Source organism: Melozone crissalis, unplaced genomic scaffold (assembly GCF_028551555.1).
Source record: "Melozone crissalis strain CALT ecotype California unplaced genomic scaffold, PUWL_Pcris_2 ptg000033l_1, whole genome shotgun sequence".
Taxonomy (NCBI): Eukaryota; Metazoa; Chordata; class Aves; order Passeriformes; family Passerellidae; genus Melozone; species Melozone crissalis.
In genome coordinates this window covers 9316531-9328887 of record NW_026535811.1, presented here as the reverse complement: position 1 = coordinate 9328887, position 12357 = coordinate 9316531, and the positions used below count along the sequence as shown (strand labels likewise).

Genomic DNA, 12357 nt, shown 5'->3' with positions numbered 1-12357 from the left:
GGGGGCAAGAACTGCATAGGACCAACAAATAATTATGGCATATTTCATTGTAATTACAGTAACTGGGTTTTGTGTTCTTTTGAGTCAAAACATTGACAACAATTCAGAAGATGTTTCTGGTTTTACTCCAGTGCAGTTTGTATGCTTTGACCATTAACAGTCATGAAAAATAAAAATGTTTTCAGACTGGTTTATTTTCTCTAATAGCCACACTAAAACTGTACTTCCTTGTTAAAATAAACACTTCTACTATAATGGCAGTTCTGAATCCCATAATGGAATGTAACTCTATATATTTATATTACATGATACATTCCCTATGTGTAATTCTAAGAGTTTGTATGTGTTAAGAGCTCTCGCTGCAGAGCTAACAAGCTGCCAAATTAGATTTCACTGGCTATTAATTGTTTCAGTTTAAGGTCAAGTTCTTCTTGTCCTTAAAAATAAAAAAAAAGGTGAAGGTGAGCAGTGAAGAAGGATCACTTTGAAAGCTATTTTTGTCTTATTTTTCTTCACTGTTATTGCTGTACGTTTTGTTCTTCAGAATAACTGAATGAACAGTCAGGTATTTCCAGCCTTGAAAAGTTAAATGCATCAGCATTGTTGATTTGAATTTGGTCTTGGAGAGCTAATCTCTGAACATATTCACAAGGTGTAGATGGTATCTCCAGCTCAAAAACATGTTAAAAGTGCTTGTGGGCACAAGGATCGTGTCAGATAAGCAAGAGAAACAGGCTACGTCTTAAGAGACTAAAGAAATGCTTGTCAAAATAGTTTGCTGTAGAATACTGAAAAACTTTGCTCTCTTGGCATCATTTGAATATAATTTATCTGATTAGATGCTTTCCCAAAGGTGTCCTTGTCACATCCTTCCTGGACCAGCTATGGCAGCGTTTGGCCTCAGGAGATCATGAAGAGCAGCTCATTTCTGTGTTTTTCCTGCTGTCATAATCCTCCTGCTGCAGCCATGAGGCACAATTTAATAGCTATTAATTAATATATCTACAATTTAATAGCTATTTATTATTATATTGTGGCATTCAGATACTCTTTGAACAGAGGGAGACATAATTCTCTCTCCCAGGATTTTTCCTGGGGAAGACAGTGGGAAAGCTCAGAGAGAGAAGAGAAAACAATTCTTATCTCTATTTGCTGCTCCTGTTGCTTGGCACATGGGGAATGTGTTATGGAGATGGTTTACTGAAATGAATTTGTTAATTAGACTCTGCTGATGTTTGTTTGGACTGATTGACCAATTAGGTCAAAGCTGTATCTTGACTGTCTAGTAAGGGTCACAGGTTTTTCTTGAGTATAGTTTGAGTGTAGTGTAGTACATCATAATATAGTATAGCTTAATAAAGCAATTCTTCAGCCTTCTGAAATCATTGCAGTCATTGCAGGTTATCCTCTGGCTGGAGGTTGTCCTGCATCAATAATATATTTACTGTGCAATTCACTCTGTGGGTATCTCTAATGCTTCCCTTTTTTCAGCCAACAAGGAAAATGTGTTTTCCAAACTCTTTGCCAGACTTTACTCACTCATACCCTCCACATCACCCATATGGACTTGAAGGAGTTTAGAAGTCCACTGTTTTGTGTATCTTTTGAAGAAAGAGCTTTCATAAGAAAAAAATCAGTACTTTCTTCTTCTTCTTTTTCCCCTTTCTTTTTCCTGTGTGTTACATTCTTCTGAGCTTGGTCTGAAAAGGATGTTCAGGCAGCTGGGTAGATAACCCATCCTCATGTGCATTCTAGAGTATGTTTGTTTCTCTCTGCCTGTTATCCAGCTCTACATGCATTTTTCCAGTGCTACATGCCCTTGTGATTTTCAGTGATGTGTTGGTATTCATTTACATCCCTGTGCTGTCCCACCAGCCCTGTAATGAGTGATTGAGTTCCAGGGGCTGTAAGGCAGTGTGTAATTTGGCCTGCAGGCTTATCTAAACAAAAGAATGTACAACAAATAAAGGCAGCATTAGTGCATTTTGAGTGCTGATTGTTTCAAATCAGATACACAGGAAACCAGATGTTGAAGTTTATCTGAAACACTTGCAGCCTGGCCTGTAACTACAGCAGGAAGAGTGCTCAGCACTTTTTGCATGGAGTTAGCAATGTGTCTGCAGCAAATAGGAATTTATTTATTCCTCATTTCAGCTTTTCAGATGTTCTTTTATTTTTGTTCTCCTTGCAAACCACTGCTTAATTAATTTTGGTGTGATTCTGCAGATGTTTTGGGGGCAAAATTCAATTCTTGTGCATTGCCCTGAATTTAAATCAGCCACATCTTGAATGATGATAATAAATTTAGCTGCCTAATTAGCTACAGAAAGTAGCCTGAGCTTTTTTTTAGCTGTACTTGTAGCTCTAAGAGTTGTGTATGGGACAGTGTGAGTATGTGGCATTTGCAGATGGCTTACATTTGAATGTGTAGTAAGGATGTAAAATCACAGCCTCAGATGCTCAGATTTGTAAGTTTTACATGAAATTAAAGTAAAAATATCTTTATTTCGAGTAGTACTGAGTACACTCCTCCTAACACTACTGTAGCTTCACAGGGTAATGAAGAAAAGCTTTTATAATTTTGGTGAAGAAAATTACTCACTTCATGCTAATTCTGTTTTACTGTGTTATTACAACATGACTCCTCAGAGGAGCTCGAATGCCATTTGCCTGCTGAGATGAATGATACCAAAAGCAAGCTGAAGTGGTTTTTAAAAGCAGGCTGGTGTTGAGGTGTCAGACACTTCCAGGCCTCTGGGCTTTTATTAGCTGTTGACTTTCCTTTATTCTTCTGAGGAAAGTGAGGATTTGGAGATGTCCCAGTCTCAACCCCAAACCAGTTTGCCTCTGTGTTGCTTTACAAATACAATATTTTTAGTGCGGTGGTGCAAGTTCCTGACACAGGAAAGTAGACAAGACATGGCAGTGTGATCCCACAGGCTGTTCATCCCTGCAGATAAAGGAAGCACGGTTATCCCAGGGATTTTCTGTCAAGATGCAGCCTTATATATGAAATTAAGTCATATTTTTATGTCCTGTGTATTGGTGGTACTGAGTAGAGCAGCCTGGCATTATGAGAGAGAGGGTTTTAACTGCTGCTGATCTGAAAGGGATGAGGAGATGGTGGCACTGAAGGAACAGAGACCTGATTTTATTTCACCTTGTTTATCTGAGAAGAGGATAGTGCAACATCCTCCTTGTTATTCTGTGCTGCTGTTGATAGGCATTGTCTGTTTGGGGATGACCACAATAGTGCAGTCATGTTTGCTGCACATTTCTAATTTGGGAGCTTGCCTTTTCCCCATAATTTTCCCCATCAGAAGTTAGTGGAATATAGATAAGGACTCTAAGGTTAGATAAAGCCAAACAGCATTACAAAAAATACCTCTGGGTTATGTTTTTTATGTGTTTATTTTATGACTTCACCATTTTAGGAATTAAAAGTATATGAAACTTAACTTTCTTTTTGCTATTTGATTTAATCAATAGCTCTGTTTCAGGGCTCCCTGGGTTTGTGGCATCACTGGAATTTGTTGTAGTGTGCTAGATACTATTCTCTATTTTCAAGTTGCTGCATCCAAGTTTTCATGCTCATAAAATATTGTATATTTTATGATGAAACCAGCACAGCTTCTTCATACTCTAAGTAGTAACACATGGAAGGGAGGGATGGCTCCTCTTTTTTTCCCCTCTTCATATTTCCTTGCCTCCCCTGCTTAGTACTCTGCAGCATCAAATGTAGGGCATTAATTCCCATAAAGTCAGTTTGGACAAGGAAATCTTATGAAAATAAATATAGAGAGGGAAGACAGAGTTGTTCTGGCTTGAGCTGCAGCTGCTACAAACTACCATCTGTAGTAGCTGGGCCTTACAACTTTGAGTTTTATTTCTGGAAAACATCACTGCCATGTGTTGAACGTATCATAATGCTCCACATTTCCTCAAAGTGAAAGCACTATCATGAATGATTATTATGAATTACTTTACTGCTCAGGAGCTTATGGCTTCTTGACATTAAAAAAGAAATTGTCCCTTTTAGTGTGATTTTTTTTTTTTTTTTGGGTGAATTTGGATTTATGACTGAACATTGCTGTCTAAATGAGTTTTGGAAGTTCAAGCAAAGTGAGTTAACTGCAAAAACTGAGTTGGTTCCAGAATGAATGTTTTGAATAAGAAAATAACTGCTCACAATTCTGACAGTCATTTAAAGGACAGAAAATATTCAGAAAATACCATGTATTACATGCATTTACCATTAGCATTCATTTTGGGGACCAGAACACACTATTCATGTGTTAATATTTTAAAGCAGAAACACATAAAATGAATGAATTCAAAAAGCATAGAGTGAAATCAGTATTAACCAATTTTTATTAGGGTTGCATGGATAAAACATGTAAGTATTCTCTGGTGATAGCTTTAATTCTTTCCAAAACAAATACTTTGAATTGAGTCAAGTGGCTCTGAGAGTAGTAGGGAATCTCAGAATCTCACCACCCAAATATGATCAGTCTCAGAGCTGTGATTTCTGCTTTATCTTGATCTATTAGAGCAACACTTCTACGAGCAGCTCCTTTTTATCTTCATACTTTTGAGATAAATCTAGTCTGCAACCAAAATGGCAAAAATGGTTCTGTCCATGGATCTGACCATGGAAGCATGGGAGGGCAGAGGGGAAGCAGTGAGGCAACCTCCGAGACGTGACCCAAATACTTAATTTTGTGGAGTTAAGTACACAAGTTCCATTCTGCTGATAAAATCTACTACAGAGGGTGTGTTGCACAACCTCCTGTTTGTGTGGAATTCGTAATCACATCATTGTCTTTTTCCAAATGAAATGTGCCCTCCTTAGGGAACAAAACTGCCGCAGATAATCACAGCAGTCCTCACCAAAGGGAAAATTTGGGTGCTTTTGCCTTATGTAATGGCACAACAGAAGCTTGTCCTGCTTGTGTGGGTAACCAAGCAGAGGCTGTTAAATCCCAGGATGAGGTTGCCCACATCCCAGCAGAAGGTCCCTGGTCAGGGGCAGGCTCCAGGGGCACCTGCAGGAACAGCAGAGCTGCCACATGGGAGTGGTAAGGATGCAAAGGTTTGGAATCTGGCTCCTGCTCTCATCCACCCTTGCTCAGAGCCAACGTGCTGCGGAGCACATTGCAGTAGGGAAAACTTCTCAGAAAAGGAGTTAGCAAGCTAAATGTGAATAATTTGTTTTCTGGGCTCTTTAGGAGTGCCTGGATGCAGATTGCAAGCAGCGGTGTGATGAGCCAGAGAGAAGTTTGATAAAGCAATAACAGACCAAATCCCTAAAATGGCAGGACTAAAATATAATCCTATGACTTCTCATGGCAGATGCATTGCAGTAACTTTAGTATCTATGCAGTGCTAGGAAAGAGGCAAACTGCCATGAGTTAACCAGGCCCTGCTCTGACCTCTTCAGCAGTTCACTGTGGAGCAGGTTTTCCTGTTCATCTGATGTGCCTTATATGGGCACAGTGATTTAGCTCTGCCTTGGCCCAATCCCATGTTTGCTAAGTTCCTATGAGGAAAACCTTACTGTTGCTGAAGCCAAAGCTCCCCCAGTTGAATTTTGCAGATGTGATCATGTAACATCTGAACATGTTACTTGTTCAGATTGGTGCTTCCCAAGGCCATACTTCAAATATGGGATCTGTGTGTTTCAAGACTTGTTCTGGCAAAGTAGGAGGCCACATAGTTCTCTTACAGAACAAATGCAGAACTGGCAGGTCTCACGAAATAAAGCTCATCTAGAACAGCCAAGGTGTTTCAGTAGTGCTGGGAGAGCACAGAAGTTCATGCTCCCAGTGCCAGGAAGATTTGGGTTTTCCCTGGAAACACACATTTTGTGATTTAATGCAACAGAGGGAAATAAAATAGCTTTGTCATTTTATGTCCTTTGTCAGTGTTCAGTTACACTATTTGATAATTCTTTTCCATGGACTTCATTTTCATTCCTTGCCACTTGGGTTATGGCTCTTCCAATAGCAAGCTCTGGTGTTGTGGGCTTTTTAGTATTTACCTTGACTTTGAATGAAATCCAGCTGAAGTGTTGTTCTGGAAATAACTGGAGATTTCAACAATTTAATTCTCTAGGAGGCAAGGTTTCTTATTTCTGTCACATGGGTTGTTTTCACAACATATGCCAGTGACACTGTTTAGTCTTTACTTGTTTTGATGCTTAATTTTAGTGATTCACCCACACATACTTTTTTTTTGCCTCCCTTGAATTTGCATGTGTCATCCTATCCATTTTCCAAGGTGGACTCTGTCAGCTCATGTGCTATGCTTTCAAGGAAGATCAGAATTCAAATTTATAGGTAGCTTCCTAGAAACTGTTAGATCACCAGGAATCATGAACAAAATTGCTTTTAGATCAGAGCAACTTAAGCTAGATACACTTAATAGCTTTTGAACCATGTTAATGCAGGAAAAGATAATGAAGAGAACTTGCAGCAGAAATAGCTTTTGAATATTGCTGCATCTGAACTTAGAAAGATAAGTACATGTACTCCACACAAATATGATGAAGTCAGCCCTATATTGGATGGAAGTCTTTAGAGAATACTGGATTTTGCCACTTACAGGGCTAGCTGCACTTCTCTGATTTTTGTAGTATCTTAGTGAACTCCTTCATTAGTTGGCCATTGCATGTTTTCCAAATCTGTAATGAAATTTGTACCTTTGTAACACTTGGAACATGAGCTTAACTCCAGCACAGCTTGTTAACCACCACGGTTATCCTGCAGAGCCAACTGCATCCAGCCACCTGAGGCTTCCTGGTCCATGGGAGAAATTTGGTAGTTGTAGTGACCAGAGAGCACTTTGGTTTCAAGTATTCTGTTTGTGTGATGATAGCATTTGAAATAATGGTTTTGAAGGTATTAAAGCATACATATCAAATGGTGCTGAGTGAGGAAATGGAAATCTGATAGTGTTGTCATTATATTGCAAGACTTCTATTATCATTACATTGCAAAGGTTCCATATTGCCAGAGTTTCAGATCTTGATGTTTCTTGCAGGCAGCTCCTCTAGGCACTGACTCTTCCTTGTCCTCACAGCAGCCAACTGACTTCAGTTCCCACCAATCCACTCTGTTATAACACTCTGCTTATTGGATACAGGTGTGGCCTGTTAACATCAGGCCTGCTCCTAATCTCTAATAATTGCCTCAGCTGCAACTCCTTATTGGTTTAAGATTACCTTTATTTTCTTATATTGTATCCCCCTACACGATAGTTTGTATTGTTCCGCCCACATCAGTACCGCAGAGGTGGTGAATTTCTGTTCACAGGAATTTCCTGGAAGAGATTCCTTGTGTTTGAGCAATGTCTGTGCCATGGCAAGAGCTGGTAGATTGTAGATAATGTACAATGATCCCTTTGCATCTTTTGTGCAGCGAGAAGGCGCCTGGAAGGGCACACCCCAGACGTGTCACGGGCCAGCAGCTTCACTGATGACATCGACCTGGTACCCGAGGAGTCCCCGCTGCCAGCGGCATCTGATGTGGCACAGTGAGTGAGAAGCAGCTCTTAACTGATCCCTTAAACACTCATTAACAATCAGGGAAACCTGTCACTGAGTAAGAGTTGTGCTTTGGGCTAGGTGGCTGCTCTTGAAGTGATTGTGGGTTTGATTCTGTTGAACTAAACGTGAACATTTCCTAATTTAGCCTAAAGTTTGGTGGAAGTAGCCAGACTCTTGGAAAAGCAGCACTGCTCTGTGGTGGGTGGCTTGCAGTCTTGGTGTCTTTGTTTTCCTACATTTAAGGCAGCTCACACAGTTCCTGAAATCTGTGAGCTTTACAGATAGCTTTATATTTGTAGGCTGCCCCATCAGGTTAAGCTCTAAAGCAGTTCTAATATGAATTGATTGGACACCTAAATGAAATAGTCACTTATAGATACAGCCTGAAAATAGAAAGGCTACCTCATGTAATATTTTTATAAAGCAGGCACACTTTTAAGGAAATGATGTTCCACAAATATGAAAGTGAAGTTATTGTCCAGGACAGAAAATCCCCATCAGGGAGTTCACTGCAATTGTTGAGCTGTTGCTTTTTATTGGCTTAGCAAATATTTCTGGAAATAAAATAATCGTGCAGGACAGCTTTATATTTGGTTTTATCAGGATTTTGACTAACCTTCATGCTTTTGTCCTGTAAAATACATGTCTGTTTTGGGCATGGGGATTCTGGAGTAAATTTCAAATGTAAACCAAAGCATTAAAACACAGAGAAAGGCCTGGATGGACCAGAACATCCAGGGGCCATAGCAATGTTTTATCTCCCATCAGAAACTGATACAAATAATGCTGGTGAGGAGATTTCTTGAGTTAGCAGGCTCATGAAGGTCTAGCTGATGTTTGGATGTTATGGTAATGTTGGTGGAAAACTCACCTGAGATCTTGCAGGAGAACACATGGGCTTGTCACTGGAAAAACCCTTTATCTGAGGTAAAAAAAAAATATTGCTTGCCTTCAGATGGGGAAAAATATCCACAGTGGTGTTCAGAATGAATTTGAAAGCAGGGTGATTCTGTTCTATGGTGTGATTGCCTTTTAGAGGGTTTCTTCCACATCCTATGTTTACTTTCTGTCCAGGGAACTCATACAGATGTGTCTGCTACATCTGTAGTAACTGTACACTGTGCTTCCATATGGGATATCCTGGTCCTTTATTTCCCAAGCATATTGGCCTTGCTTTCAAATCAGAGAATTCTGAATTGTTCTATCAAATTGGTCTTTTTTCTTCTTTTTATTCAGCACAGTACAAGTAAAGGGTTTTGAATTTGAGAAAAAAAAAAAAACCCTCAGATCTAATCTTATTTCTACCATTTAGTGCATGAAAAATGGTGGGATTGTAACTTAATTTTTGTAGTGAAAACTCTACCTGCATTTTTAGCTTCTATTGTTTTTTAAATGCATTTCTCCCTTGTGTGGAAAATAAGGAGTAGCAGAAAAATAATCAAGTGCACAAGTGAAAGAAGAAATTAAAACATGGAGAGATTTTAAGTACTGTGCTACACAGTTTAAAGCCATATACTGTGAAATCATTAATTCCTCTTGATCTGAATGTCAGGTGCATAGAAACAGAATGATCTTGCAACTGAAATTGCTAAATGAAGGATTTTTACATCCTAAGTCCCACAATAAAAAACATATGTATAAATTATAGCTTCTAAATGCTAGTAAGAAACTTCAAATGTACAGAAAACATAAGGCCAGAAATTACAGATATAAAGGTGCCATGTGAGAACAAAGCCAAAACATGATTTAATCTAGTTTTCTGCCTCTAAATTGAGCATAGCAGTTTTCACCTCTATCACTGATCATCTCATTTTTTGTGTCTGCATTTTTACCTAGTAGGATGCATTCATTTTACAGTCAAGCTGATTCTTGAGCAGAAATGTGTAGTGTTTCATTCTTTAAACTGTGAGCTTTATGAGAGAAGCTCAGAAATTGTTGTATTTATGGATCCAGGTTTAAACTCCCAATTTCAGTGCAAACAGTAAGATATTAACACTGTATTTTCCTGACACACACATCAATATTAGATATACTCAGTGTAATTATTTGTCTTTTGGCAGAAGTGTAAGCAGGTAGGTCTTGGTGTGTGCTGCCCTTGCTTTGGTGAGTGAGCTTTCCAAAACAGCATGGCTTCTACTTTTCACTCAATAATGCCAACAAATCTGCATCCTAAGAGTCATAAAAGCAGTGAATGAAAAAACAAAAACACTTCCAAGAGTAAAATTCAGCCAAAAAGGAGTGTGTGGGTGTATATGTACATATGAACACACAGTGAGCCTTCCCAACTGGCAAAATAAGTGAAAACTTGGCTTTCACATATCAGTTCATGCCAGGATCCCACAACGATGACAGTTTCATGTGAGGCACTTTCTGAACTCAAGTTTGACTTTGAAGGGCTGCTGAAATTTAAGTTTTGTTTGCTTCAGCAAGTGTTTTAAACTGCAAAATCAATCCTGCAGTAAACCTTTATTTCAAAGTCTGTAACTGGTCATTTTTCAGCTTCCTGTGTTGATTATGAAATGTGGTGCCAGGTCTATAACTGTATTGTTTTATGGGTTGTTTTCTGTAATGTGAACATCATTGATGCTCATCAAGTCTGCTCTGCTGCATGGATGACAGCAGAGATGCTCTCTGGTGACATAAGCTTTGCTTCAGGCCACATGCTCTTGAAAATTCCCTCCAGTGTGTGAGGAGGGCAAAAGATATCCCAGGAAAACAGATTTCTTACCCTTGAGCCTCATTGCCTTAGACAAGGCTCTGTCACATCAATGTGCACATGTGTAGCAGATTCACATTTCAGTAACTCAGGTGGGTTTTGCCAAGCAAGCACCAGGCTGCTTGAAAACTGCTGATATTGTTGTTTAAGGTGGTATTTGACTGAGAGCAAACCAGTTCAATGTGCTGCAGCAGTGCCCAGGTGTCAGTGGTGGATGCATCCACCGGTGGAATTCTGATGTGAGTGGTCCATGCAAGCCTGGAGAAGCTGAGCTGCCCTTGTGTCAGTGAAATCAGGCAGCAAGCTGGAAAATGGAGCTTGAGGGACCTTTCTGTGGGAGCACAGCTGCTTTGGATCCCTGAGACAGCTGGGATGTTTGTTTCTGGTGATCTCTGCACAAATGTGACCAACTCCTGAGCCAGGGGACAAAAGCATCATATTCAGATTATAACTCTGTGGCTGCCTGAAGTTCTTGCTGAGTATCTTTGGCCCATTTCCTCAGGGGCCAAAAATCCCATGTGCTGCTGACCTGCATAGAGCTCTGTTAGTTTATAATGGCTGCTTCTGAGGTGTCCAAAGCTGAATAAAACTGATGTTATTAGAGATGATTCAATTCTGATGGATTAAATAAATGTATTAATTTCAGTCAGTTGATGAGTAGTTCTATTTTTAGCAAGAAGTTTTTGGACTGCCTCACTGCCTGACATAATTACTCACATAATATTTCAAATTCTCTGATGAACAGTCAGAAGGGGACTCCATCAGTGAATCACTGAAGTTTTACAAGAGTAGAGAAGCCAATAACTTTAAAACTTAGTATTTTAATTTTTTTTATCTCCAGCTGGTTCTATTTTTATTGTGATGACATGAACCCTTGGCCATGACAACATTTTCTGTCCTTCACACCAGAGTTCAACCTTCCATCAGGAAGGAGAATTTGGCCAATAGACTGCACTGAAAGATTACACCAACCTCTGGTCCCTGATAGCACAGTCTCAGCAAAAATACACACAGCAGCGGCTTTAGAGGCAGACATCCTGTTTTTGTTTTTCAGAGCTCTGTGGTTTGAAGCTGTGCTGTCTAAAGCTCTGTGCACTCTGAGGAGAAGCAAAAGCCAGAAATCCTCTCTGTCAGCGTGGCTCAGCAGCTGCGGTTGGGTGTGCATTTTGTGTCAGGCTGGGGTCACAGGGGGGTGAGTGCCAGCAGGTCCCTCTGGCAGGTGAGGTGCACACACTGTGCCCTTGCTCTGCCCTCAGGGCACAGCTGAGCAGCGGCTCCTCAGCTGGAACAGGGAGCTCGGAGCTGTTTCCCACAGGGAAAATGGGGCTTCATTACTTTTCATGGGCTCAGAGTGAGACCAGCAGTTTCTCTTCTTTCTGAGGCTCTGTCCACAGCACAGCCAAGCTGTGCTCAGGGGCCATGGGTTTAATCCAACCCTGGTTAAACCAGTTCTGAGCAGAGCTTTAGAAAGCCTGAAGGTGCGTGTGTGAGGTCAGTGTGGTGAGGCTGTGAAAATGGCTCACTGCTTCACTCTGACGTCTCTAATGTAACAGAAGCACAGACCTGACTGTGGAACCAACCTGATATCCACTCTTCCCACCTCCTCTATTTTTTAAATTATTTTAAGCTTATGGCACAAAACTGGCTCTTAGATTGTACAAGGGAGTTTCACTTACAAAAGTATTAGCAGGAAAACCCAGCATTAAAATGTGGTTATTAAACAATCTTTCCCCTCCCTGAGGAAGGGTGAAAAGATAGACCTGAGGTGAGGCAATGGATGCAAAACAAACCTCTTTCAATGGGCGAAACTGCAACCCCGAGGATGAGGATGACTGAATTCCCTGTTGTTTGTCCTCACTGGTGAATCCTGATGCAGAAAGAGCATCCCAATTTGATCTCCAGCTGTGAGCAGGACCTCCTGTGAGGATTGAGGCTTCATGAAGCCAGGAGATTGGATTCTCTTTGTGCTCCCTGCAGGCTGCCTAAAGAACAGGGCAAAGCTGCTGCCCACCTCACCAGAGATGGGGGTACAATGAGCACTGTGGTGTGCTGGGCTAGAAAATCAAATTTATATTCAAAGGAGGGTACTTCATGG

At 40.4% G+C, this 12357-nt stretch overlaps 1 protein-coding gene across 1 annotated transcript in view; it reads left to right on the top strand.

The window, feature by feature from the left end:
- The window catches only part of LOC128940408 (potassium voltage-gated channel subfamily KQT member 1-like), a 402931-nt gene that overhangs the window by 60297 nt on the left and 330277 nt on the right, over window positions 1-12357 (top strand). The window contains exons 11-12 of the mRNA XM_054281792.1: window positions 7419-7533; window positions 9607-9618. Coding sequence (XP_054137767.1) covers window positions 7419-7533; window positions 9607-9618 — 127 coding nt within the window. The remainder of the gene's footprint in view (window positions 1-7418; window positions 7534-9606; window positions 9619-12357) is intronic.